General features: G+C 43.0%; 1 protein-coding gene, 1 long non-coding RNA gene and 1 pseudogene across 2 annotated transcripts; 2 read left to right on the top strand and 1 right to left on the bottom strand.

Annotated features, from left to right (window-relative positions):
* Positions 1–893: 893 nt before the first annotated feature.
* Positions 894–21,426, bottom strand: CWC25 (CWC25 spliceosome associated protein homolog). The gene is made up of 10 exons (XM_020879562.2): positions 21,218–21,426; positions 18,171–18,343; positions 12,601–12,837; positions 10,379–10,448; positions 9,398–9,525; positions 8,541–8,604; positions 6,910–7,121; positions 6,411–6,509; positions 2,847–3,008; positions 894–2,365 (listed from the first exon to the last, which is right to left on the bottom strand). Exons 1-10 carry the CDS (start codon positions 21,233–21,235, stop codon positions 2,251–2,253), a joined length of 1,278 nt encoding a protein of 425 aa, XP_020735221.1. The 5' UTR covers positions 21,236–21,426; the 3' UTR covers positions 894–2,250.
* A 92-nt stretch (positions 21,427–21,518) lies between these two features.
* LOC139039111 (uncharacterized) lies at positions 21,519–22,891 on the top strand. The gene is made up of 2 exons (XR_011492304.1): positions 21,519–21,740; positions 22,042–22,891. It is a non-coding gene; the product is annotated as an uncharacterized lncRNA (long non-coding RNA).
* A 1,526-nt stretch (positions 22,892–24,417) lies between these two features.
* LOC110128674 (large ribosomal subunit protein eL43-like) lies at positions 24,418–26,877 on the top strand (annotated as a pseudogene).
* The last annotated feature ends 528 nt before the right edge of the window (positions 26,878–27,405 follow it).

Genomic DNA, 27,405 nt, shown 5'->3' on the forward strand with positions numbered 1-27,405 from the left:
TCCGTCCGCCCCACGCTCCGCCCTTCCCGCCCCGCCCCGCCCCGCCCCGCCCCAGGGAGCCGGCCGGCCCGCTCTGCACCCCGCCCCGGGCAGTGCCGCAGCCCCACCGTCACCAGGCCCTTTCCTCCCTGCCTGGATGGTACCGCCCGTCCCGGGGAGGTAGCGGGCCGCCCAGCCTGCTCCTCCTCCCCGGGCCTGACAGGAGCCAAGCCGGCCTCCGCGCGCCTCAGAGCCCCGCGCCCTAGCAGGGAGGGGAGGAGGGCTCGGTAGGTCTCGCAGACTACTGCGGGAGCATCTCCCTGACCGGGCCCCCCAAAGCTAGGGTTTGGGTCTTTCCTCAACCTGACGTGCCAAGATGGCGGCGGCACCACTGGTCCGGAGGGGAGGAGGGGCGGGAATGCGAGGAGGGTGGGACGTACCATCCCCACCCCGGGGGAGAGAGGAGGAACACAGCGAGGGCAAAAGGAAGTCCTGCCGGGAAAAGCAAGAAACGCCCCCTCGCCCCACCCATGCGTGGATCTTTCCCACTCCCCTGGGACCGGGGGCGCGGTCCACCCGCGGGACACGCCCTCTCCCCCCAGGGCCAATGAGAGGAGCCAGCCGGAAGCCTCGGGTTTTATGAATGGGTCCAGCTCTCACCCACCGGCGGCCGGCCTCCCGCCAAAGCGTCTGGTTCAGGGGCAGGCCGGCACCTTAAGACACCTATCACACGGCAGGGAATTATAATCGTCTTACTCTCTGGCTCACTCGGTGAAATCTTTGAGTAAGCTGCCCACGCTTTCTTCATAATTCCTCTCGGACTAAGGCTCTCCTTTTTATGTTGGACACAAATCGTGGATCAGCATAGTTCTGTATGGGAATTCGGTACTCAACACAGGTGGCTCTTTACACAGTTACAAAAATAAATGTAGTTTTTATTATCAAGTAATAAAAGACATAATTAACCCTAGTATAGGGAAGCAGGATAAGGTGTTAAATTGAATAACAAGTGTATGTTACTTTCTCTCTGGGGAAAGACTGGGTTTTAAGCATAACAGTGTCTGGCAGCATAAGTGCTCAAAAAATATAAATCCAAATTCGTTTAAGAATTAGGAATTAGCAGAACAAGGAACTAGCCCAACTAATGTGTGGATCAAGAGTACCTAGGACTCCTGAGTCAAATGAGGGCTTCTGGTAGGAGACAGGAAAGGGGTGAAGACAGGAGATTGAGCCTGTGAGTTTGGATTTTTTTGTTTTTTTTTAATACCTGACTAAAAAATAATACCAAACAACTCCTGAAAACCTAGACTTGTAATAAGATTACTACATGATAAAAGGGAAGGCATGAAATAAACAGCTTCCACTATACTTTCTTTTAAGAGCCAGGGTGCATACTGAGAGTTTGGTCCTGACTCTAAAATGACTTGACTTCATTTCTGCACTGCCCACATCAGAGACTATAAGCAGTGTAAAAAGGACAGATAACCTATATCCTATCAGTAAATCCTAGGCCCTTCCAAAACTTGCCAGATTTGCAGAGGAAAGAAAAGCTGACCTGCCTTACTGTGTTACTGGATAACAAGATACAATGAGGTTCTATTACATAGTAAAGTCACTTACCAAACAAAATAGTCTCACAAAGCTAACTTCTTTTTTTCCAAAAGCATGTAAAAATTATAATTTATACATATACATACACTATATTTTACAGTTTGATAGTCCAAATAGTTTAACAGTTCATTTAAGGTTGTTTTTTTTTTTTGCATTGTTTTTTTCTTCCAGATTCTTTGTCTCCGCCTTAGCTCTGCCCTAATCTAACATCATTCTGTCACATCATCTACTAAATCAAGTTAAGTATTCATTTACCTTGGTAAGAACAATCTTTCTGGGTGATTCAGAGGAGAGAGGTTTCTGAAAGGTCCAGTCTATTCTGAGGTGGCAGGGTTAAGTCTGTTCACACAGGTGGAGGGAAGAGGCATAGGGAGGCTCCCTCCAGAGCAAGATGAGTGCTCACACCTAAATGCCCCAGTGCCTACCCATTGAAAAACCTACTCTGCACCCAGCAAAAGTTACCAAGGATCCCACAAAGCAAGTCACACTGGTTCTCAAAAGAACTGAGCTGTTTCTGGAATCCGTGGAGGAAAGTCACTTTGAACAGTGGTGGTTTGACATCTGTGAAAGAAGCCATTTGAACTCTTATAAAGAGAATTTTTAAGGGATCAGCAGCCTCCCTGGAAATTTCAGGAAAACCAGCAAGAGAGGGGATGGCTTTCATCTTTTCATAAAGTTCTTCTCCAGAGCTACTGAGGTTCTCTGGAGAGAGTAAATATTCCGCTTCACCCGATCTTCCAGAGAGGAGGTAGATGCACTCTCTAGCTTCATGCGGCTGGAAAGAGAAGACAGGGGAAAGTTAAGTAACAAGCATTTGTTAACTGGTCAACTACTTGGCAGAATTAGAAGAAACAGGTTGTTAGCCATAAAGCAGCTGTAGAAACACAAGCTCTCTTTAAGTCTACATAGATAACTTTTGAGTAACTCCACCTGGAACTCAATTTTTTACAAATTTGTAAGGGGAAGTTTATCTGTTCTGGAAAATAAGTCCAAGCCTCATTTGAAAAAGGCTTCCTGAGCCATGAATTCTTAGAAGGCCAAGAAGATTCAGTAAAATACCAATTCATTTCTCCTCCCCTCAAATCAAAAACATCCCACTGTCTGGCCAGAAGTTGAGAAGAGCAACAAAGGTGTCTGGGGGCTGAGCTCCACACAGACACAGAAACACTGGGAACACAGTGAATGAACCAGTTTTCTGATTGCCTCCTTGGGACCACTGCCATGAAAGCTGTTAGGCAGGGAAAAGATGCACTCACTGGATAAACTTCCCATCCCGGCAGTCTAGCTTCTCCAGCCTCTGCTCCCGCTCGTCATCCTTGGCATGCCTCTTGAGGATGTTCAGCCTCTCTTCCTCCCGCCACTTGGCGTTTTCCATCATCTCTTGCCTTTTTCGCTCCAGCTCCTCTGATGAGAGCTTTCTGTTGAACACAAAAATCACCCTAGGGCCTACTTCTCTCCCAGACAAAAAAATAGAAATACCACAGGAAGAGAAACCAGGTAGGACCCAGGTTCTCCAGCCCATAGCTCTCTTCCCTTGGAAATGCCCAGCCCAGTGCCACACTCAGCAAGTTTCCTTCCTTCCTAACAACTTCTTCAGGTGGTTTCACTCAAATTGCAACAACTTTTAGTGAAGGAATCCATACTCTCATTCAATAATCTCTAGAGTAATTATCCTGAAACAATAATAAGAACTAATCAGGAGCCTCCATCTATGGCAATTATATTCCAATTGTTTGTTTAACAACTTATAGAAGAACAGGGAACCAAGTTTATTCATGTGATGGATGACATCTACCACCTACCCACTGGAGATGCTTAGAAATTCATGGACATAGCTCATGAGTATATCATTCAGGACTAAGCTAGAAGCAAGTTGCCTGAAGAATTTAACTTAGTCTCAGACAGTAATAGATAGGTCTTCCTTCCTAGCACTCACTGCAAATGAAGAGCAAGAAGAGGAGATGATGAACCAGCTCAATCACTGTTTACCAATGTAAGACATCCAAATCTATTGTTTCTCAAATTGGTGTGATATACAGATCCCCCTTTAAAAGGAAAAATAATTATCAGAGTCCCATAAGGGAGTGGGAGCCCAATTTTGAGAAATAAACTTAAGATACTAAAAATCTGACATTAAGTTATCTATAGCAAAATGAAGACTCCCCTTCAAAAACCCCACTAACTACAAAGAAAATGGAAGAGGAAATAACTCTAGATAAGACATATGTGAACAAACTGTCAGAAGCTACAAGAGGATGAAGCTAACCACTTTAACAGATTAGAGGAAACTGAATCTAAGTGCCTGATACTGATCAGAGGCAATTCACACTGTAAAACCCAGGAGAGCTTCAGGTACTGAAGGCTCTAATACTTTGGAGTGTGGTGCATGAGGATGAAAACAAAGGGGCTAATTTAAAGTCTGTATAAGGAACAATTAAGACATCCCGGGATCCTCATGCCTGACTCAGGGGAAGTCAGTGCCTGCTCTCCCAAACATCTACAGGAGACCCTCTAGAGGGTAGACTCTGGTAGTTTCTAGAGAAACTGAACCACACAGGAGAACCACACCAGACAGCTACATGTAAAAGAATAAAATCAGAACATTTTATCACATCACATACAAAACTAAACTCAAAATGGATTAAAGACCCAAATATAAAACCAGAAACCATAAAACTCCTAGAAGAAACAGGTAGAACATTCTTTGACATAAGTCATAGCAATTTTTTTTTTAATCTGTCTGCTCAGGCAAAAGAAACAAAAGCAAAAATAAACAAATGGGACCAGATTAAACCTGAAAGCTTTTAAACAGCAAAAGAAACTATCGACAAAACAAAAAAAAATTACTGAATGGGAAAAAATATATTTGCAAATAACATGACTGACAAAGAGTTAATATCCAAATTAAATAAATGCTCAAACAACTCAATAGCAGAACACACAACCCAACTAAAAAATGAGTAGAAGACCTGCAGAGACATTTTTCCAAAGAAGATATACAGATGGTTAACATGCACATGCAAAGATGCTCAACACTGCTAAACATCAGAGAAAAACAGATCAAAACCACAACGTGATATCACCTTACACATGAAGAATGGCTAGCATCAAAAGGACCACAAATAACAAAGGTTGGTGAAGATGTGGAGAAAAGGGAGAAGCTTCATCTTTTCAATTGACAAGAAAGGTGTTTCAGATCACTAATTAAATCAAAATATTCAAAAAAGAACTCAAAAAATTTTAAATTCTTGCAGAACCATCAGACCCTTGAGGAAATATCCAATGACTCACAATCTGAGAAACAATATAAATAGTGCTAAGAAAGGTTTTACAGCTGTAATCTTTCTTTCATTTTTCAGTACCCAAATCTTGGTTACATCTTTGGTGTTCAACTACCTGGAACACCAAACCAAAACAAAAAGATCCCAAATTCCATCCTTTCAAGTTTCTGTGTTTCCATTCCTGGAAGACTGAGATCTTGAGGGCTCTAACTCACTTTTTAATTTAAATTTTATTGAAATATCGGTCTATTGGTCCTATACAGTAGGAACCTGTTTATTCTAACTCGTTCGAAATCACAAGATTCAACAAAAATTCTAACTGCACTAAGAAAAGGTTGACAAAATGAGACAAATTCAAGTGATGGCAGATGGCAAAAGAGATAGAAAAACAAAGCAGGATCTGAAAAAGCAGACCTGGCACTGACCAAGAATCTTAAAAATATATTTAAAAAAAACACACACAGTCATGAGCATCTACCCCTAAGAAGAGCATGGATTAGAGCACAGCTGAAGAACTGACCCAGCGATACCAACAAGAGATTAAATAACATGCAGTATACCCTCCCTCTCTGGAAGGCAGGGAAATATGTAATATTTTGGAAAGTTGCCGGTCAAAATTAAACCTTAAACTTAGGGAATCAGGCAATTAAGAGTTAAAAGGGACCTTAGGGTCTGCATCTCTTCTAATACCATAGTGACTGAAAGAGGTTGTTATGAACTCAGTGATTTTTCCAGTGCTGGTTGTGTACTGGAATTACTGAGGTAATTCATGTCCATTGAGTCGCTGATCCTAACTAACCATCTCATCCTCCCAGAAATTATGTCATAGCAGCCGCCAGGGAATGGGATTTTGGGTTTTCTTTAAGCTTTTCAGGTGATTCTAATATGCAGCCAAATGGGGAGGCAGTTAAAGGAAGTACACAAAAGTTGCCCAACTCTTTTTCTTTTTTGCCACATCTTAGTTCCTCCACCAGGAATTGAACCCAAGCCCTCAGCAGTGAAAGTGCAGAGTCCTAACCACTGGACCACTAGGGAATTCCCTCATCTAATAACTTCTAAGAGCAATTGAGACCCTTTGGGACAGCCTCTCAAGGGCACAGCCAACTCCACTCAGGTCCCAAGACTGTACATCCATGGTCTGTCAGACCCAAGCCATACCTAACTCAAACGCAGAGTTGATCTTAGGGCATTTGCCCTCAAGACCACCCTCTTCCCTTTCAGCCGATGCCTCAAGAAAGGAGCACTCTTAAGAAAAGCTTCCTGTGGAAATCTCTGTGAGAATAACCGTGGTTTACAGATGTTGACAGAGAATCACTTAATGAATTGGTCATTAGTTCAATAGTTCAAAACTATTTACTTTGTCCTTTCAACGTGACTCACATGGAGTAAGGGGTAGGGGTGAATGGTTAAAAGTTAACAAGTGAAATAAGAAAGGGGTAAACAAAAAAGGTGATACAGATTATTCTCTTGCCCTGGTCTGAGCCACTCCTAGACTCAGGCCTGGGAGTCTGAAGTGAACTTCCTGGGCTCTGGACTCACCTGGTGTACCCAGGAGCATGCCGCCTTTGGTAAACCTCCTTTTTAGGAGATGGGCTCTTACTTCGGCCTCTGTCTTTCCTATTTACCTTAGAGTTGTGCCTGTAACAAGATACAGAGGGCAGAGAGGAGAAAAGCTTTTCCAATATAGGGGCTTCTATCATGTCCTTCAAAAGATGGAAGAAAAGCTAACAGCTTCAGAATCATAACCCAAACTGAAGAAAATAGAGGGAAGAACTGGAAGAAAAACAAAGGCATAAGGATACATTAAGATTTGGTATTACTCTCATTCCAGAGATTCCACACATACAAATAGTATATGTGTATGTATGTAGTTCTAGAAATTTGAGCTTTACATTAAAAAAAAAAAAAAAAAGGAACAATAATAACAAAGCAAAGATATTTGGAAGAGTTGATGAACAGATATGGCCAAAAGCAAACCCCAGCTGTGACCAGGCCCCCCACATTCACAGGTTATTGCCCACTGAATTCCCACACTCACGGTTTGGTTGGCCTTGGGGACCGAGACCTTCTGCCAGGGGATCGGGACCTCCTATCCCGGGACCCTGCTTCCCTGGTGCTCTTCTTGCTGGTATGTCTGGGAGGTGAGGAAGAGGAGCTCCTGGACCTGGAATAATTCTTTAACCCATGTGCTCCCTTTCGTTCAGCCATCAGAGAACCCTGCAGTCCCTGGCTATGGTCGGAGTTCCTGACCTGTATCATCAAGGAAAGGAAGGAAAGCTGTATGTAGGAAGATCCAGCAGCTCAGGAGAAGATGCAGTGAAACAAGAAAATGAATAAACACTGAGGTCCTATAAGGGGCCCACTGGGTACACCAATCCCATCATACGGTTATCACTGAGAGCTACATACACTAAGGAAAGTCATCCTCAAAATGCCCTAAAAGGATGTATCACCCAAGCACTTAAATTGGCCTGGCTCTTGTCTATAGCCTGACGGAGAGTAGGACGCAGAACATGGAGGACAGGACCTGAGGGGAAAAAAGGAGTCCAGAGGGATATACATTTATCAAAAAATCATCAACCCGTACACTTAAAATGTATGCATTTCATGTAAATTACCTGCAGAGGGAAGGGGGGATGCCTAAATGCCCATTGGTGGTTTAGCCCCTCTACTCAGAGGGACTTCAGCTTAGTGAGAGGCTCAGGAGTAGGGAAGGGGCCTGTTCCCCAGAAATCCCAGTCTCTGCTGCCCAAAGTCCCTTCTTTCTGTGTGTCTGACTGGCTGCTAAAAATGCTCTATGTCCTTGCAGCAACATGAATGGACTTAGAGACTGTCATACTGAGTGAAATAAAAGTCAGTCAAAGGAGAAATATGTATGACATCCCTAATATGCAGAATCTAAAAATGATAGAAATGAAACTGTTTACAAAACAGAAACAGACTCACAGACTTAGAGAATGAACTTATGGTTGCCAGGGGGAAAGTTTGGGGGAAGGAATAGTTAGGGAGTTTGGGATGGACAGGTACACACTGCTACATTTAAAATGGATAACCAAGAGACTCAGATGTATAGAACAGACTTGTGGACTCTGGGAGAAGGCGAGGGTGGGATGTTTCAAGAGAACAGCATTCAAACATGTATATTATCTAGGGTGAAACAGATCACCAGCCCAGGTTGGGTACATGAGACAAGTGCTCGGGCCTGGTGCACTGGGAAGACCCAGAGGGATCGGGTGGAGAGGGAGGTGGGAGGGGGGATTGGGATGGGGAATACATGTAAATCCATGGCTAATTCATTTCAATGTATAACAAAAACTACTGTAATGATGTAAAGTAATTAGCCTCCAACTAATAAAAATTTTAAAACAAAAACAAAAACAAAAAAAAATAAATAAAATGGATAACCAATAAGGGCCTACTGTATATAGCACTGGGAACTCTGCTCAAAGTTATGTGGCAGCTTGGATGGGAGGGGAGTTTGGAGGAGAATGGACACATGTATATATATGGCTGAATCCCTCTGCTATACACCTGAAACTATCGTAACATCAGCTATACTCCAAATGAAATAAAAAGTTTAAAAAAAAAATGCTCTATATCCTAAAAAGCTGCCAGGTTGGCACGTCCCATGGTCCCACAGTCACTCCCTTTGAGAAGCCATATCCTTACCTGTAAGCCATATCCAGGGACTTTGGACAAAACAGGGGAAGAATTTGCCATCTTCTTTTGAGATCTAAGAGATTAAACACATGCTCATTGAAAAAGAAGACGCCTAAAGGTCCAGTTTACAGCTCTGTGATGAAATGTGCTTCCTGTTTCAAATGTGACCTCTCCCACCTCCCGGCTCTCATGTGGGAGTATGTTTCTCTATCTTTGCTGGAAGATGCATCAGCACAGTCATGTTTTTCCTGTGAAAAACCGTGGGCCTCACTTTTCAGCCCCAGCGCCCGAGCACATTCTCCTCTCACCTCGTGCTGCTATTCTAGGGACTCTGAGTCAGCAGCGACAGCGCTGGCGGCTCCTCAGAGAAGACACAGAACAGGCCCAGATGGGCCCATTAATGCATTTTAAAAAAAAAGAAAAAGCCTCCACAGAACCCACTTCAGTCTTGGTGGAATCAAGAGCTGAAATGAGGGACTGCCCTGGCAGTTCAGTGGTTAAGATTACGAGCTTCCAAGGCAAGAAGCGCAGGTCCCATCCCTCATCGAGGAACTAAGATCCCACATGCCGTGCGGTGCGGCCAAAAAGTAAATAAATAAATAAAAATAAAAAGAGCTGAAAGTTGCACCCAGGACATCTGATTTAGGACTGACACGGCTGCAGCCAGTCCTGCTGGGGATCCTGCCAGCACCCCTAGGAACTCTAATGCTATCTGGCAACTCCATGGGCAGAGAGCCAGAGTGTGCAAGTGCCCTCCACCAAGCCCCCAGAACCTAGCGGTTCTCGGCCCAGAGCAGGCGCTTGTCCACTTCTGTGGAATGAGAGTGAGTGAATCAGTGGTGCAGGAGGCCGCGCAGTGCTCTCACCTTCCCCGGCTGCGCTCATCCTCGCTGCTGCAACGATCGCTGCCTGAGCTTCTGTGCTTATGTTTCTTGTGCTTCTTTTTCTTCTCCTTCTTCTTCTTCTTCTCCTTTTTTTCCAGACTCATTTGCAACTAGAAAATACCCAGAACATAACCGCATAAGGTTATCCAGACCTGTCAGTCTCTCTGAGGGTCATGCGCAAACTGCCTGACTCCAGGTCTCTGGGTCTACAGGGATTCGGGGACATGATCAATCAGCCGCTCTCTGTTGACAACAGTGGAGGGTCTTGACCCTGGTTGTGCAGAAACACCCACTAGACCACAGAATGGACTTTCTGGTGGGTGGGGCTGGGAATCTGTGTTTTGAAACAGTCCCCAGAACCACTGCCTAGGAATTTCTATTCTCTCAAAAGAATCCAACTCCACTAAAAGTAATTAAGGATTGCAAGATCAATTTTTAAACTTTTCTTACCAACTGATCCAAGAAACATGCACATAAAGGGAGTTTAGGGGAGAATGGATATATGTGTATGTAAGTCTGAGTCCTTTGCGGTCAACCTGACGCTATCACAACAGTCGGCTAACATTCCAATATAAATAAAAAGTTAAAAAAAAAAAAGAAACAGTCACATAATATGTGAATGATGAATGGGCCCTAATGATGAATGGGATACCATCTGATCTCCTGAACACAGTGTACAATCATGCTTTCCACAGGCATATCCCAAAACCCTTCTTTTTCTGGAAGAATGACATCACATGCTGCATTTCCAACCAAAAGACATAAAAGAGAAAATCAAGCATAACTAAGCTTGATATAAGATTGCATAAAATCACCAGGAGACAGTCTCTAAAAGATAAAGACATTTAAAGCCATTCTGTTTTCCCTCTCATAAGAATAAATGGAGAAAAGAAAAAAAAAGAATAAATGGAGAGGAGTTCTCATGTTAAGTAGTTCTTAATGCTTACATAATGCACTACTTACCAATTCTTTGATTTTCTTCATTTTCACAGGATTATTCAATACTTCTCTTTTTTTCTCCTCCTCTTTCTTCCTAAAGAAAGAGAAGTTATAAAAATTATGATTATTTCTTCAGAAAGGGAATTAAGTCATTCATTCTACTCTCCATAACTCTATGCAGCAATTTTTTTCTAAATGCAGGCAGACAAGCCCTATGCTGCAATCTGCATGATGGTGTGAAAGCCAGAAATCTTCCCCAAGTCTGCATGAGGGATTGCATATTGTGGGTAAAGTCCACACTGGCTCCCTGTTGTGCAAGAAAGTGAGTTTGGTCTGTTGCTTGTTAAGCTTCATGCTCAGGGCTTCCCAACTGGTCAAGTAAATGTATGTCATCTTGTGTATCAAACGTATGCAGCATTTCAATACTACCTCCACTATTTAGCATGATAACACATTGAAAAGTAAAGAGAATGGATTCGTCTTTCAAGAAGTCTTATTCTCATATATTCATAGGAGAATAAACAGGTCAATTTTCCTGGAGGACAATTTGGCAACATTTATCACAGCCTGTACCTACTCACAAACTCTTTAATCTTACAAATGCTTCCTCAAGAATTTATTATTGAAGGGATATAATCAAGGAAGGTCACTAAAAAGTTGTTCATATTAGAACAATGAAAGCCTAGAAACAAGTTAGGGATTCAATAGGAGAATATTAATAAATTATGGTATATCCATACAATATAGATAATAAAAATGATGTTATAAAAGCATAGTCAGCAATAAAAAAAGATGCCCCACATATATGATTAGGTGGAAAAAAGGAGTTTATAAAATAATATGCATATTTATACACCAATGTTCATAGCAGTATTATTCATAATAGCTAAAAGGGGGAAATAATCCAAATGGGCATGAGAGATGAATGGATTAAAAAATGTGGTATAAACATGCAACTATCATTCAGCCTTAGGAAAGAAGGAAATTCTGATACAACCTGGGCAAACCTTGAAGACATTATACAAAGTGAAATAAGCCACTCACAAAAAAGCAAATACTGAACGATTTCACTTCTATGAGGCTCAGAATAGTCCAACAATAGGAATGGAAAGCACAATAGTGGTTCCCAGGGACTGTGGGGGAGGGGAAATGGAGAGTTGTTTAATGGGTATAGATTTTCAGTTTTGTAAGATGAGGATTTTCCTGGTGGCCTAGAGGTTAAGATTCCGGGATTTCACTTCAGTGGCCTGGGCTCAACCCCTGGTCAGGGAAGATCCAGTAAGCCTCGCCAAAAAACAAAAAACAAAGAGATGAAAAACTTTCTGGAGATTGACTGAATAATAATTCAAATGCCCTATTACTGAATTGTATACATAAAATGGTTTAAATGGGAAATTGTACATCATGTGCATTTTACCACATTTTTAAAACAGAAATTCTGACACATGCTATATAACATGGATAAACCTTGATGACATTATGCTGAGTGAAATAGGCCAGTCAACAAAAAAATAAATACCATATGATTCCACTTATACAAGTAATTAGAGTATTCTCATAGAGACAGAAAGTAGAAGTGGTTGCCAGGAACTGGGAAGAGGAGGGAATGGGGACTTATTGTTTAATAAGTATAAGGTTTCAGCTGCAAAGATGAAAAAGCTCTGGAGAAGGATGAGTGGGGGTGATGGTTGCATAACAATGTGAATGTACCTACTGCCACTGAACTATACACTTTAAAACAGTTAAGATGGTAAATTTTATGTTATGCATATTTTACTACAAAATGGGAGAAAATATGTACATATAAAGATATATAAATAAGAAATAAACATTTTCAATGTTCAATCTCATATCCTTGAAATAAAATTATGCAAATTAAAAAAAAACCACACACACTACATGATTTTATTTAACACCCAAAAGGCAGCTTTACTTTGATCTGTATTAAGATTTCAAGTAAGATTATAAAGTTTCTTTTTAAAGGGTTCTGCTATGAAAACAAATAAACAAAGGGAGGGGGAGAGGGGAGGGGAAAAGAACTCTATACATATCCCCAAATTTCTAAGAAGCTGCCAGTCTTTCTAAACTTGCTTCTACCTCTTATTATTTAACGACTAAGGGTAAATGGATAAACCTGGTCTGGTCTGGTACATTTACCAATCTCTTCCCAACCATAAAGCAAGAGGCAAGATAACATCTTGGCTGAGCATCTCTACAAAACCCCCTTCCCAGACCCTCATCAGTACCTGATGATGAAAAGCGGGTCCTCTCGGATTTTGCTGGCCATGTCCAGAAGGGAATTGGCACCTGACGGGGCAAAGATAGAGCCTGGGAGGAGTCCTGTCTCCGAAGAACAGCCTGCCTCCTTCTCCTCCATCTTTTCAAAAACATATTTGTCAATAGGACGCCCCAGCAAGTACTCATCACGGTTCACCATCCCACCAGGACCCTGGTACATCCAGTCCAATTTTTCCTCCTTTTTCCTAGTTCAAGGGAAAAAAAAAGAAATAGTCAAAGAAAATGTAGACTCCTGCAAACCTGAACACAAGCGATAGATAAGCAGAGCTAGGGGAATTCCCTGGCAGTTCAGTGGTTGGGACTCCATGCTCTTACTGTCTACGTTGTGGGTTCGATCCCTAGTCAGGGAATTAGGATAACACAGGTTGCAAGGCGCGACCAAACATTCAAGAAAAAAAAAGTGTGGCTGGTCAGAATAGGACTCATTCTACAGGCTCTTCAGCAAAGGCTAAACACCACACTCCATGAGGCACTTGGGAAGAAATGGTACTTGCTGTCATGGCGTTTACTAAATTTTAGCAGAGAGATCATTTCCACACAACTAAAGCGACCTGTGAGGACAGAACGTTCCTCAACCTGGGGCGCGGAGCTTTGCTCAGGGCTTCTCAAGTCTCCTTTATGAAGTCTTTGTGTAGTGCCTTCACGTCCAGGACAATATGAAACAGCTAATGTACACATTCTGAATCAGCTCATCACCAAGAACAATTCCAGTGACCACATACGCAGTGGTGTTTATCACGTGTTTTGGAACTTACTGGGACATTGGCACCAGTGGTAATACTACATTCAAGAAGATAATGAGAAAAGATCAGCCATAACAAGTTACGTTTTCAAGCCAAAAGAGGGAAGCCAAATTATGTCACAGTATCATGCCAAATATTTCCCTGCGGTTCTAAGAGAAAAAGTGGTGAGAAAATTGGGTCTCCATGCAACAAACAATAAAGGTGTGCTGAACTCATAAGAGTATGTATTGGGGCAACCAATATCACATTCACATGGCAAGCAGCAGAGTAGTTTCATCAAAATAGTACTATCTATAACACTAGGTTCAATGATTTTTGAATATGACATTTTTTGTATATTGATTTTTAAGATTACATAACAACTATGAGCATAAATAATATCTTTCTAGCTATATCTTTGCACATTTAAAAAAATGTTTCAAATATTTACTTTTTATTTATTTCGCTGCACTAGGTCTTAGTTGCCACACGTGGGATCTAGTTCCCTGACCAGGGGATGAACCTGGGCCCCCTGCATCGAGACTTTGGAATCTTAGCCACTGAACCACCAGAGCAGTCCCATGTTTGCACATTTTAATAAAAATAATCTAAACCAATAATAGAGGGTCTAACCCTTTAGATACCTCTTCTCTTATTAAAATTATTGGTTTGATGGACTTCCCTGGTGGTCCAGTTGTTAAGAATCCCCCATGCAATGCAGGGGGAATGCAGATTTGATCCCTGGGGAACTAAGATCCCATATCCTCAGAGCAACAAAGCCCTTGTGCCACAACTACTGAGCCTGTGAGCTCTGGAGTGCCTTGCAGCAAAAGATCCCATATGCCACAACCAAGACCTGATGCAACCAAATGAAACAAACATATCTTAAATAAAATGAAAGGACATGTCAAAGATGACTCAAAGGATCATGCCTATACATGCCTGACATGAACATGGACTGGGAAGCGGGGACTAAAGACTCATTTTTATTCATTTGTAAACAGTGACTCAGCATACTTCCTGTGTACCAGGCAGAGGAGTAACACTAGACAGATGACAGAGATTCAGGCAGCTAGGCTGCTCACAGGGTACCCGATAAGGCACAGAGGTCAACAAATGACCAAACGGTGCTGCTGAGAGCTATTGTGACGAGATGACTGTGGGGCACGTGAAGCAGAAACACTTGAATATGCAGAGATACACGTGGGAGTCATCACCATGAAGCTGACACTGGTGCCAGAGGAATGAAGGCACTCTTTTTTTAAAAAAAACAATTTTATTTTATGTCTTCATTTATTGGCTGTGCTGAGTCTTCATTGTGGCTTGAGGGCTTCTCTACTTGTGACGCACGGGCTTAGTTGCCCAGTGGCATGCGTGATCTTAGTTCCCTGACCAGGGCTTGAACCCACGTCCCCCACACTGGGAGGCAGGTTCTCCACCACTGGACCACCAGGGAAGTCCCTGAAGGCACTCTTAGAGAATAAAGGGAGAAGAGCAGTGTGCCTTGGGGAGCAGGAGCTTGAGGGAAAAGAAACTAAGTGAAAGAAAGAGAAGAGATGATAGGAAAAGGTAGGAGGGCTGGGAGCCTGAAGGCAAAACAGCAAAACCTGTCCAGAAGAAATAAGGAAAAATGAAGACAGATACTTCTATGAAGTAGTATTTTCAGGGCTCCAGCTTTTAAAAGGACTCAACGAGGGCTTCCCTGGTTGGCTCAGTGGTAAAGAATCCACCTGCCAATGCAGCAGGCATAGGTTCAATCCCTGATCTGGGAAGATGCCACATGCCACGGAGCCACTAAGCCCATGTGCCACAGCTGTTGAACCTGTGCTCTAGGGGCGGTCATCACTGAGCCCTCGCGCTGCAACTCCTGGAGCCTGAGCTCTGGAGACCGTGCTCAGCAATGAGAAGCCCACGCAGCACAGCTCGAGAGTAGCCCCCGCTCCCCACAGCAAGAGAGGAGTCCATGGAGCAACAATGACCCAGCACAGCCAACAATAAATCAATTCATTAATTAATTTTTTTTTTTTTAAAAAAGGACTCAACTAATATGAGTTCTCCTCAGGCCCTCTGGTAAGAAACCATGCTGTAATCACAGAAATCCAGTGCCACTGGACTTGGCCCGGTTCCACCACTAACCAGCCCGGTAACCATGCAAGTTATTTCTTCACACTTCCACATCCTCACATCTAAAATGGACCTAGTTTCCCAATACAGGGGACATGAGTTAGATCCCTGGTCCGGACACTGAGACCCCACACGTCACGGGGCAACTAGCCCGTGTACACTACTGTTGAGTCCACGTGCCTCAGCCTGTGCTCCCCAACAAGAGAAGCCACTGCAATGGGAAGCCCACACACAGCAATGACAGAAAGCCCTTAGGCAGCAATGAACACCTAACCAAAAATAAACAGGAAAATAAAATGTTTAAATAAAATGGAGCTAGTAACTGCCAATGCTCATTGTTTTTAAATGAGACCCTCTCTCTGAGTTTTTCAGTAAGAAAAGATATAGGGTAAAAGTCATATAAAAATGAAATAATCTACAGATTTTTGCTGTTACTATCATTAACGATATAGAACAGGTTCTTGAAGCTGCCCACAAGGCTCACCCAAGGAGATTTTTGTTTTTGCCATGCAAGTGGCTTGTGAGATTTTAGTTCCCTAACCAGAGACCAAACCTGAGCCCTCGGCAGTGAAAGCCAAGACGTGAGAGGTGTCCCAACCACTGGGCAGCCAGGGAATCCCCAGGGGAGTCTTAAAATCTATAGATGCCCTTGCCCCAGACAACCCCTGCTACTCTTAGGAAGTTGGCCTGAGTGGGAATCACTCCCATCTTCATTTATCTAATCTCCCAAGGACACACCGAAGTGCAAGGGCTGAGAAATGCTGGTGTAGACCGTGCATGGAAAACACAGTTTTCTAATAATATCAGAGAATACGAAAGCAACACTCCACTGCAAAGAGGAATCTGGATGAAGGTCAAGGATAGTGTAGATATTAAGGTTTTTTTCCTTTGTTCTAGGAGAGAAGCATAGTAAACATAGAAAAGATCACCTGAACCACAGAAGTGAGCTGTTAAACAGTAAACAGTTTTCACTGGATACATGAAAGGCACAACACTGCAAAGAACCACACAAGCCAGCCCACTGGACAAGCAGATCGTCTAACTACGTCTGCAAGTAAAAACCGAGAAAATGGACCTACATGTTGACCTTTGAGTTTCATGATATTGGAGGATATGGGTGATGGGGGTGGGGCAAAAAATCAAAAGAATATAAAATCACCTTCCTCCCATTCACAGCAGACAAGAGGGCGTGAAGGTCAGCAACATGGTAAACACTGGACTCCCAGCTCTGAAGCTGCTCATCTATACTCTGACCTCATCAGACTCTGCAAAGCCCAAAATTTCTGACATATCAGGTGCATAATCTGTAACATTTGTCTGAATAAAAATTTCAAAATAATTTTTTACCTTTGGTTAGTTGGGAAATAAACTCTTCTGACTAACAGATATTCTGCTAAAGTTGACATTTGTTTTAAAATCAAGGGTTCACAAAATCTAAAAGGTCACATATAAGAATGTCTTATAAGCTGCCCAGGAACTAGTCCAAATGTGTGAAACTGATTTAGTTTAAATTATAAAGGATGTAATTTATAAAAAGTATGAAAGGTAAAATAATTTAATGTGTGCCTATGGTTAAAAAAAAAAGTACAGAATTTGATTCTCTTATATATATTCTCATTTTATATATTAATGCCCTAAATATACTGTGTTGTACTTTAAAAATTCCAAAACTCCTTTTAGTTTAAAATATTCCAAATATTTTAAACTCATACTTAAGTCAGAATGGCATTCTCCCAATCCATTTTCCTGAAAGAATGTAATTGTTATCCTGCCTAAATTCCGTAATACCATTTCCATGAACTGAAACTAAGTCTCTCTCTTGGTCTGTGTCTCTTCCCTCTCTCTCTCTCTCTCTCTCTCTCTCTCTCACACACACACACACACACACTCAAATGTCATTAATCCTTCTGTCATGAAATTACTAAGGAAAAGTCTTATATATCCAATATAGTGTAAAGTATGTCACATGTCACCCTGGAGACTTGTCCACAAGGATACGAACAAGGAACAGTACAGACTACTCAATTTTATTCTAGAGTTTTTACTCAATTCTGATTTAGGAATGCACTGCATATTTTATGCTTTGTATTTTTCTCAGAACACATTTACTCCTATCTCCCTTTTTGGAGGCTGTTAGGGTACATCATCTGTTACTTCTATCTGATATTATACAAGAGGAAACTGAATGAGACTGTCCACAGTCACAAAGCTTTCACTGACAGACACAACATCTATCTCCTTTCATGGGACCTCACTGCCTCACTAAAATGAGCCTGCAGTACACACATTAACAAAAGCAGGAATGTGGCTTCAACACAGTAAGCAGGGTAGAGGCAGTCATCCTCAGTCACAGTTACTCGTCAATTGTGTACCATGAACTTGGCCTACACTAAGACCTTTACATGTCATCTCATCTGATCCTCTAAAAGCCTTAGGAGTTGGGTACTCTCACCCCCCTGGTTCTACTGAGGTCACTGAGGCTCCCAAAGTTGCTCCCAGTTACATAGCTGGGCTAGTCCATACAAAGTCAGCCTTAGAACCCAGTTCAGACTGACTCCAAACTCATTCTCTTATGCAGCTATTATGCAGCAATTGGACAATGCACCCACAGGCCTGCAATTCCCCACACACCAAGACACCCCCAGCCCAAACGGCCCCAGCGCCTTGCTTACTTGACAGCCCCGACATCCTCCGCATAGCGCTGCATCTCCTCCCGGGCCCTCTCCTCCCGCAGCTCACGCTGAAGCTCCTCAATCTTCTTCCGCTCAGCCTCATGCTTCTGCTCAGCCTTCCACACTTTCTCCACATTGCGGAGGGTCTGCGGGTGCCAGCTCTTCTTCAGATTCTGTGGCAAATGAAAGGAAGGAGAAAACAAGACAGGGAGCAGGTGTGTGGTGACTATAACTGGCCTGCCTCACCCCACCCCGTTCATGCCAAGGCAGCCATGTAAGTGCAAGATGTCTCTAACAATGGCGAGGTTGGCACCCAACACTCTCTCACATGTGGGGGGCGGAGGAGAGGTTGTTCAAGTACATAAAATTTCAGGCTAGAACAGGCCCCTCCGAGATTCCCTTCAACTACTTCTATCCTGAAATGTATGAGTCTAACTTCCACAGGCCATGCCTGAAGTGAGGGTTGATGATGACAATACAGGAATGAGGCAGAGAGGTGGGAAGGTATAGACTCTGAAAGGTGAAAGAACTCAAGTGTCTTTGGCATTGGACACATTCTTAAGAATACAACCTTCTTTTCCTTGAGTCCACTGAACTTGCCTTGAACTTGCATGGTTTACAACCACACCTAGTACCTCTTTCAACCTTCCTTCCCAAGAGTCTCCCCCTGACTCTGATCTTCCCTTTCACCCTCAAGGAGTGCTTCACTTCTGCCTTCCTCCCCATGAGTCACTGCATTGGTTCAGCTTCCCAACCAGGGAAGATTTTCTGGAGGAAGTGACATCTAAGGACAATTATAAATTATCCCAGTGATGTCGGAAGCAGGGATGAGAGGAGTAGATTTCCAAAGAGAGGTAACAGCACACACAGCTGCAGCCCCAGAGGTGAAAAAGAACAGAATACAAATAATTCAGCATGGCTGGAGATAGGAGAACAACCTGATGGGAAGGGGACTCAAGATGAAGCCAATAAAGAGAGCATTAAGGGCCTTATAAGCCATGTTAAGGGACTGAATTATCCTGGTGGCAGTAGAAAATATTAAAACATTCATATGCAGCTGAAATGCATGACCAGCTTAGCACGTAAAGAATGAACTGGAGAGGATCAGGACTGGAAAGGCCTGGTGAAATTCCCTCAATCTTGAGGTATCTCTCTTATCTGATTAAAAGCTTTCTAACAGACATAAAACACCTTGTTAAAAACTAGCAAGGGGGCACTCTGTCCCCTTCTGACGTCTATGTCAGAAGCTTTCCCTATCTCTGTTATACTTTAATAAAACTTTGGTACACAAAAAGCTCCAAGTACTCAAGCCTCATCTCTGACCCCAGTTCGAAATTCTCTCCTCCGGAGGTCACGAATTCCGGCGTAACACATGGCTCACAGCAGCCACCTTTCACTTTCCCCTCATCAGGTTATTCAACCCTTCCTCCCCCACCCTCCACCTTGTCCTAATGGTCCTTTCTTGCTTGCCTTCAATACAGGTGATTGCGTCTCAGGGAACACTTGGGGATGTCTGTTGACACTTTTGGTTGTCACAACTCGGGGAGAAAGGTGCCACTAGCCAGAGGCCAGGGATGTTGCTAAACATCCTACATGCACAGGACTACACAGACAACAATTATCCAGCCCAAAATGTCAATAGTGGTGAGGCTGAGAAACTTTGGATTCGAGCTTTCCTGTCCCTAAATGCAGCTACTTGAAGACACTAAATCGGACGAACCTTGATGGTATCTTGGAAGTCATCCTAATTGATAACATCTGACAAACTCTAATGTAGCTACTAGACAAATGGCTAAATGGATCTATTTGCTGATTCAATAGCTACACTTTCAGGAGGTTAGCATTTTTCTGATATTGCACCACGTTCTTATGAGTACATTTCCCATTTGGTGGCTATACAGGTTATGAGAACTAGTCACATAACTTATAATCACTGCATACAGTGACTGAAGCCATGAAATTAAAAGACACTTGCCCTTTGGAAGAAAAGCCATGACAAACGTAGACAGCGTATTAAAAAGCAGAGACATCACTTTGCTGACAAAGGTCCAGATAGTCAAAGCTATGGTTTTTCCAGTAGTCATGTATGGATGTGAGAGTTGGACTATAAAGTAGGTTGAACACCAAAGAACTGATGCTTTCCAACTGCGGTGTTGGAGAAGACTCTTGAGAGTCACTTGGACTGCAAAGAGATCAAACCAGTCAATCCTAAAGGAAATCAATCCTGAATATTCATTGGAAGGACTGATATTGAAGCTGAAGCTCCAATACTTTGGTCACCTGATGCAAAAAGCCGACTCACTGGGAAAGACCCTGATGCTGGGAAAGACTGAAGGCAGAAGAGGATTACAGAGGATGAGATGGTTGGACAGCATCACTGACTTAATGGACATGAGTTTGAGCAAACTCTGTAGACAGTGAAGCACTGCAAGCCTGGCATCCTGCAGTCCGTGGGGTCACAAAGAATTGGACACGACTGAGCGACTGAACTGAACTGAGCGACTGGACAACAATGAATTCAGAAGAAAGCTCTGCCACTACAGATCAGAATGCTGCACCAAAGGAGTGAAAGTCAGAAAGGTGAACATGAGGAAGATCTGTGATCCCAGAACACGGCTCAGGGATGAGGAGAATGGGGCACAAGTCATCACAACTACAGCGCAGGACAAGACTGAATTCCTAGTTCAGGAAAGGCAAGGTACCCTAAGACAAAATACACAAAACAAAATCTGCGTGACACGTCCTCCATACCTGCCTCCTTTCCTAGCCACGGTTCCAACCGTCCCAAAGCTCCCCAGAATTTCCAGCCAGAAGGGTTTCCTGCCAACAAACACCACCTGCCATCCTTGGCGACCCACCTCACACACCTTTCCAAGTCTCCGCCCCGTCCCTCCAAGGCCTCAGTGATCCGCCCCCCGTCCAGGGCTACAGCTCCCTCTCCGCGAAAGCACAGCTGCGTTATCAAGAATACTCACTGCCACACCCGTCCCCAGCCCCAGTTGGTCTCGGGCCTCGGTCTTCCCCGAGCCCTTGGCTCCCTCACTTACCAGGTCTCCGCCTCCCATGATGGTGGAGATGTTTCCTCACTCCGCGGATCTAGAAGACGCAGGAAGGATAGGAGAGAAACTTGGAGAAATAGTTCAACAACGACCTCCCGAGATCTGGTCCCAGGGGCAACCGGCTACCACTTTCACTGCCCGATCCAGAGCCCACTTCCGGGAGGGCGTCCTATTACAGAGACAGCGTCGCAGGACAGTGACGTTTAATACTAGCTGTAGCAAAAAAAATAAATAAATAAATAAAACCAACCTAGCTGCCGCGTTACGTGGCGGTAGCTTCGCGAGCAGCCTCACGGGGTACGGCCCATGATATCGCGTGATTTGTGGTTTACTTTCGGTCACCTCGAGTTGGCTCTTCCCCGTGGCTTTCCAAATGGTGTGTTAATAAGAGGAAGCTCTGTGGGGTTGTGCTTCCAAGGTGGCGCTAGTGGTAAAGAACCCAACTGGCCAGTGAAGGAGACATGGAGAGGCGGATTCCATCTCTGAGCCAGGAAGATTCCCCTGGAAGAGGGTATGGCATCCCACTCCGGTATGCTTTCCTGCAGAATCCCGTAGGCAGAGGAGCCGCGGCTACTGAAGCGGCTTCGTACGCACGCGCTGTTTGGGTGTTCTAATTGAGCCTGGGCCTCACCTGGCGGTTCTGTTGCCATGGCAGTGCACTGTGGCATCCTTGGGAGCTCCCTTCCGGATCTCACTCCCGAGCCCCAGCGTGGACCAGCCTAGGCCACCCAGAGTTTGTAAAACGTCTTTTTAAATCAGCACTCTCCTCAAACCTCGACTAACAGCCACCTCCCTTTCCCCCCTTTCCCCAGGCTTATTTTACGGAGTTAAATAGAAACCAGCCAACCGAAATTCCATCAGCTTCCCTGCATCACCCTTTCCTTTCCCTTCGTTTATGGTGGAAGAGGCATCCCTCCTAATCTCAGGCATGGAGGTTCATCTGCTGGGATCCCACCCCTAACATCTGGTATTGATAAAGTACTTGATTAAATAGTTAATGCCACTAGGGGATTGTAAGTACAAAAACTATGGGAGACCCTTCTAAGTTAATGCTTACTAAAAAAAAAAAAAAAAAAAAAGAAAGAAAAGAAAAAGTAGGCTTCCCTTGTGGCTCAGCTGGTAAAGAATCCGCCTGCAATGTGGGAGACCTGGGTTCGATCCCTGGATTGGGAAGAATCCCTGGAGATGGGAAAGGCTACCCACTTCAGTATTCTGGCCTGGAGAATTCCACAGAGTGTATAGTCCACGGGGTCGCATAGAGTTGGAGAACGACTGAGCGACTTGAAGAAAGCAGGCTTGCTTAGCAATAAACCATGTAACAGAAACAGGACACATGCCCATAAAACAATGAATAGTGGCATGAGATCCACACATGAGATCCACATCCTGCCCAGTCGCTAGGTCACAACTCTCTGCTCACGTAAAAAACAATAATTTGTGGACCTAGCTTGATCACGTAGGAACAAGAAAACTCCCCTGCCCAACCTGGAGTAGGAACTGATAGTAGAAGCATGATGTCTACTGAAGAAAGACAAAGGTCTTCTCCCCCTCCCCCCTTTTCCTTTCCTTATAAAACTGTAGCCTGGACACAGCACCACCTTGCCCTCCTGCTTATTAAGCCTCACAAGCATCCTATTCTAATAAATCACTTCTTGTGTATCAGTTTGCCTCTGGCTGAATTCTTTCTGTGCTGAGACATAAAGGACTATAGTTACGAGCTCTTTGGAGCCCCTGGAAGTGACACCAAACATTTTAAGTATTACTCAATTTCTCACTCTCTCCTCTAACTCCCTAAGTATTGGCTTATTATCATCATTTTAGATATCTTTAGTTGATCCTTTAAAAAGAAAACAGTTCATGTCTTTCCCTCAGCTGCTCCAATCTCCTCTCTGTCTTTAGCAAACTTAAAACAAGTTGCCTCCACTGTGGAGGCAAGATGCTTCCACTTCAACTTTGGCTTAACCTGAACTCTCCACTCAACTATTCTTCCCATGACCTTCAATAATATGCCCCTCCTCGTATTTAAATCAAAAACCACATTTCACCCTCATCTGGACTACCTTTAACCTTTGGTATTTAGGACTACTCTCTCCTTACTGAAATCTTTTTTACTTAATTTCTTCCCATTACTGTCCAAATTTTCATTCTCTAGATCCTTCTCAGGGAACATTATTTTTTTCTTCCTCATTCCACCTCTTAAGTTCTGTCTTAGGCCTTTTCACAGTGTCTTCCTTTTGTGACCTCAGCTACTCACAGGGCTTCAGTTACCATCTATTAAAATATGCTAATGATCCCAAATTCATTATCTCCAGTCATGGCTCCCTTTCAAGCTCCAGGGTTTTAAGCCTGGCTATTAGGCATTTCCACCCGGACATGTCAAGATTTAGAGATATCTTGCTTTCTATGTGGGTGCGGGCTGTATCTCTCTAAAACATGATTTTATCAACCCACTGCTTTAAAAAGTTTCACAGCTCCCCATTATTCATACTATAAAACCCACATTTTAAAAATGTCAAGTCCTGGGAATTCCCTGGTTGTCTGGTGGTTAGGACTCCACACTTTCACTGCCAAGATACTAGGTTCAGTCCCTGGTTGGGGAACTAAGATCTCACAGGCCACAACGAGCAGTTCTTTCATGACTTGACTCTTCTGACCCCTCCAGCCTCACAAGACTTCCTACCTCTCACTCACTACACTACAGCTAAATTTTTATTTCCCAAGCCAAATACTCTAAACAAAAACATTTTTAAATTGTAAATATGTTTTTTTAATATGTTTTTTTTAAAGATTTATTTATTTACTTACTTTTGGCTGTGCTGGGTCTTCATTGCTGTGTGGGCTATTCTCTAATTGTGGTGTGCGGACTTTTCATTACAATAGCTTCTCTTGTTGTGGAGCACGGCTCTAAAGTATATGGGCTTCAATAGTTGTGGCACATAAGTTCAGTAGTTACGACTCCAGGCTCTAGAGCAGAGTAGTTGTGGCCCATGGGCTTAGTTGCTCCAAGGCATGTGGGATCTTCTTGGCCCAGGGATCGAACCCATGTCTCCTGCATTGGTAGGAAGAGTCTTTACCACTGAGCCACCAAGGAGGCCCTGTAAATATGTTTTAAAAGATAGAAAAGTCAACATGGTACAGACTTCCCTGGTGGCCCAGTGGCTAAGAATCTGTGCTCCCATTCCAGGGGCATGGGTTCTATCCCTTGTGAGGAAACTAAGATACCACATACCATATGGTGCTGTCAAAAAAATAAAATCAATGCAATAAAAGTCTCCCACCATCTTTATATCCTCCTCAATCAGCATTTCATTTATCTCGTTTCCTTTATGTATCATTACAGTTTTATATTAAATAATGTTTTAGTCTTCAACCCATTTGGAATTTTTTTAATTGTCTTTCTGTTTGGCTACACATTCATCTCAACATCTTTAAGAGTAATCTTATATTTTCCCCACTGGTGAGAAATACATGCATATGCACATATACCATATTCCCATTTGTGTCTGAGTCTGTTTCTGAATTCTCCATTCCACTCCATTAATCCATCTATTCATGTGTTCTTATCAAACTGCCCTAATAGCTTTGTTTTAATGATACAGGCCCACTGCACCCTCGCTACTCTTCTTTTCCTAAGTTTCATGGTTCTTCTTACAATTTTAATTTTCTAGTCAACTTGTTCAGTTCCAGAAATGATGTTTTTAATGTTATTATTGAGAAATATATTAAACTTATAGATCACTTACTCTGTATTAAAATTTCCCATATATATGTCTACATCCATGCAAGTTCCATAATGCTAAAGACCTTCACCTTTGTATCCCTTATGCATGACACACTTTCTGGCACATAGTAGTTGTGTGTGTGTGTGTGTGTGTGTGTGTGTGTGTGCCCACTCGTGTCCAACTCTTTGCACGTCCCTGGACTGTAGCCCACCAGGCTCCTCTGTCCATGGAATTTTCCAGGCAAGAATAATGAAGTGGGTTGCCATTTCCTGCTCCAGGGGATCTTCTCAACTCAGAGATTGAACCCAAGTCTCTTGCATCTTATACACTGGCAGGCAGATTCTTTAGACTGCACCACCTGGGAAGTCCTGTTTAATATTGTTAAGTGAATACATGAATGGATGGATAATCCTTAAAGGCCCTGTGTTCTGAAATCACCATAGACTAAGGTGTTTTGCATAGGGCATGAATTCATATAAATAATTGTTAATATTAACAATTTCACATAATAATAAGGGAGTTGTATGCTTTAAAAGTTAAAAAATAATGGGGTTATATGTTTACCTCCCTCCTGAGAAACCTGTGTGCAGGTCAAGAAGCAAAAACTAGAACTGGACATGGAACAACGGACTGGCTCCAAATCAGGAAAAGAGTACGTCAAGGCTGTATATTGTCACCCTGCTTATTTTACTTATATGCAGAGTATATCATGCGAAATGCTGTGCTGGATGGGTGGGGAGAAAAATCAATGACTTCAGATATGCAGATGACACCACACTAATGGCAGAAAGCAAAGAAAAGCTAAAGAGCCTCTTCATGAAAGTGAAAGAAGAGAGTGAAAAAACTGGCTTAAAACTCAACATTTAAAAAACTAAGATCATGGCATCCAGTCCCATCACTTCATGGCAAATAGATGGGAAAACAATGGAAACAGTGACAGACTTTATTTTCTTGGGCTTCAAAATCACTGTGGACAGTGACTGCAGCCAATTAAAAGACTGCATTTAAGAGACTGCAGCTCCTTGGAAGAAAAGCTGTGATCAACCTAGACAGCATATTAAAAAGCAGAGACATTACTTTGCCAACAAAATTTTGTCTAGTCAAAGCTATGGTTTTTCCATAGTCATGTATGGATGTGAGAGTTGGACCATAAAGAAGTCTGAGTGCTGAAGAATTGATGCTTTTCAACTGTGGTGTTGGAGAAGATACTTGAGAGTCTCTTGGACTGCAAGGAGATCAAACCAGTCAGTCCTGAGTATTCATTGGAGGGGCTGATGCTGAAACTGAAGCTCCAACACTTTGGCCACCTGATGCCAAGAGCTGACTCATTGGAAAAGACCCTGATGTTGGAAAAGATAGAAGGCAAGAGAAGGGTATGACAAAGGATGAAATGGTCGGATGGCATCACCAACTCAATGGACATGAGTTTGAACAAACTCGGGAGTTGGTGAAGAACAGGGAAGCCTGGCATGCTGCATGGGGTCGCCAAGAGTTGGACATGACTGAGCAACTGAACAACATGCTTTTAAAAACTATGGCTTTGATGGTGAGTGTTGGTCAGGGCGAAACGCACCAAGAAGGTCGGAATCGTGGGCAAATACGGGACCCGTTATGGTGCCTCCCTCAGGAAAATGGTGAAGAAAATTGAAATCAGCCAGCACGCCAAGTATACCTGCTCCTTCTGTGGCAAAACCAAGATGAAGAGAAGAGCTGTGGGCATTTGGCACTGTGGTTCCTGCATGAAAACGTAGCTGGTGGTGCCTGGACCTACAACACCACTTCTGCTGTCACAGTCAAGCCTGCCATCAGAAGACTGAAGGAACTGAAGGACCAGTAGAAGCACCACCATTTCATCATGTTGCTAGCCTATAATAAATGGGTTAATTTATGTAACAAAATAAATAAATAAATAAATAAAAATAAAAACTATGGCTTTGATTTGAATTTCAATCTCAAGTCTGTCAGGTATGTTACATAACCTTGGACAAGCTACACAACCTCTCTGAGGATTTTTCCTCATCTGTAAAATAAGAGCAATACCACCTACCTTGCAAAGTTGTAAGAATTAGAAGCAATAAAACTTGTAAAACATTTTACATGGTATCTGTTAGATAGTAGGTGTTTAATAAGTAACAATTCTACCAATATCCATAGTAACTTATCTTCTAGGGCTGATTGATAACAAACCTTAGCAGGAAGAAAATGATTCTAAAAGACCACAGTGCCACAGTTTTGTGGTGGAAAGTACTTGAAAACTAGACAGGGCTATTTTTGAGGTAGAAATAACTGAAATTGCAGAAATTGCATGAGCCAATTTCTTTTCACCAGTGTTTCTCAAAGTGTGACCTGAGACTATAATAGAATACATAGAAGGTGTTCTTAAACATGATAGATTCCTGGACTTTACCCTTGAACCATTGAATCAGACTTTCCAGGGGTGAGATTCTCAGATTC

Source organism: Odocoileus virginianus, chromosome 17 (genome assembly GCF_023699985.2).
Source record: "Odocoileus virginianus isolate 20LAN1187 ecotype Illinois chromosome 17, Ovbor_1.2, whole genome shotgun sequence".
NCBI classification, from domain to species: domain Eukaryota; kingdom Metazoa; phylum Chordata; class Mammalia; order Artiodactyla; family Cervidae; genus Odocoileus; species Odocoileus virginianus.

What these genes read in the sequence shown, in the direction of transcription:
- CWC25 (XM_020879562.2), bottom strand. An exon ending in GAGGATGTCGGGGCTGTCAA is followed by an intron (nt 12,838 to 18,170) that starts GTAAGCAAGGCG and finishes CCCTTGAACTAG; the next exon opens with GAAAAAGGAGGAAAAATTGG. An exon ending in GACCCGCTTTTCATCATCAG is followed by an intron (nt 10,449 to 12,600) that starts GTACTGATGAGG and finishes CTCTTTCTTTAG; the next exon opens with GAAGAAAGAGGAGGAGAAAA.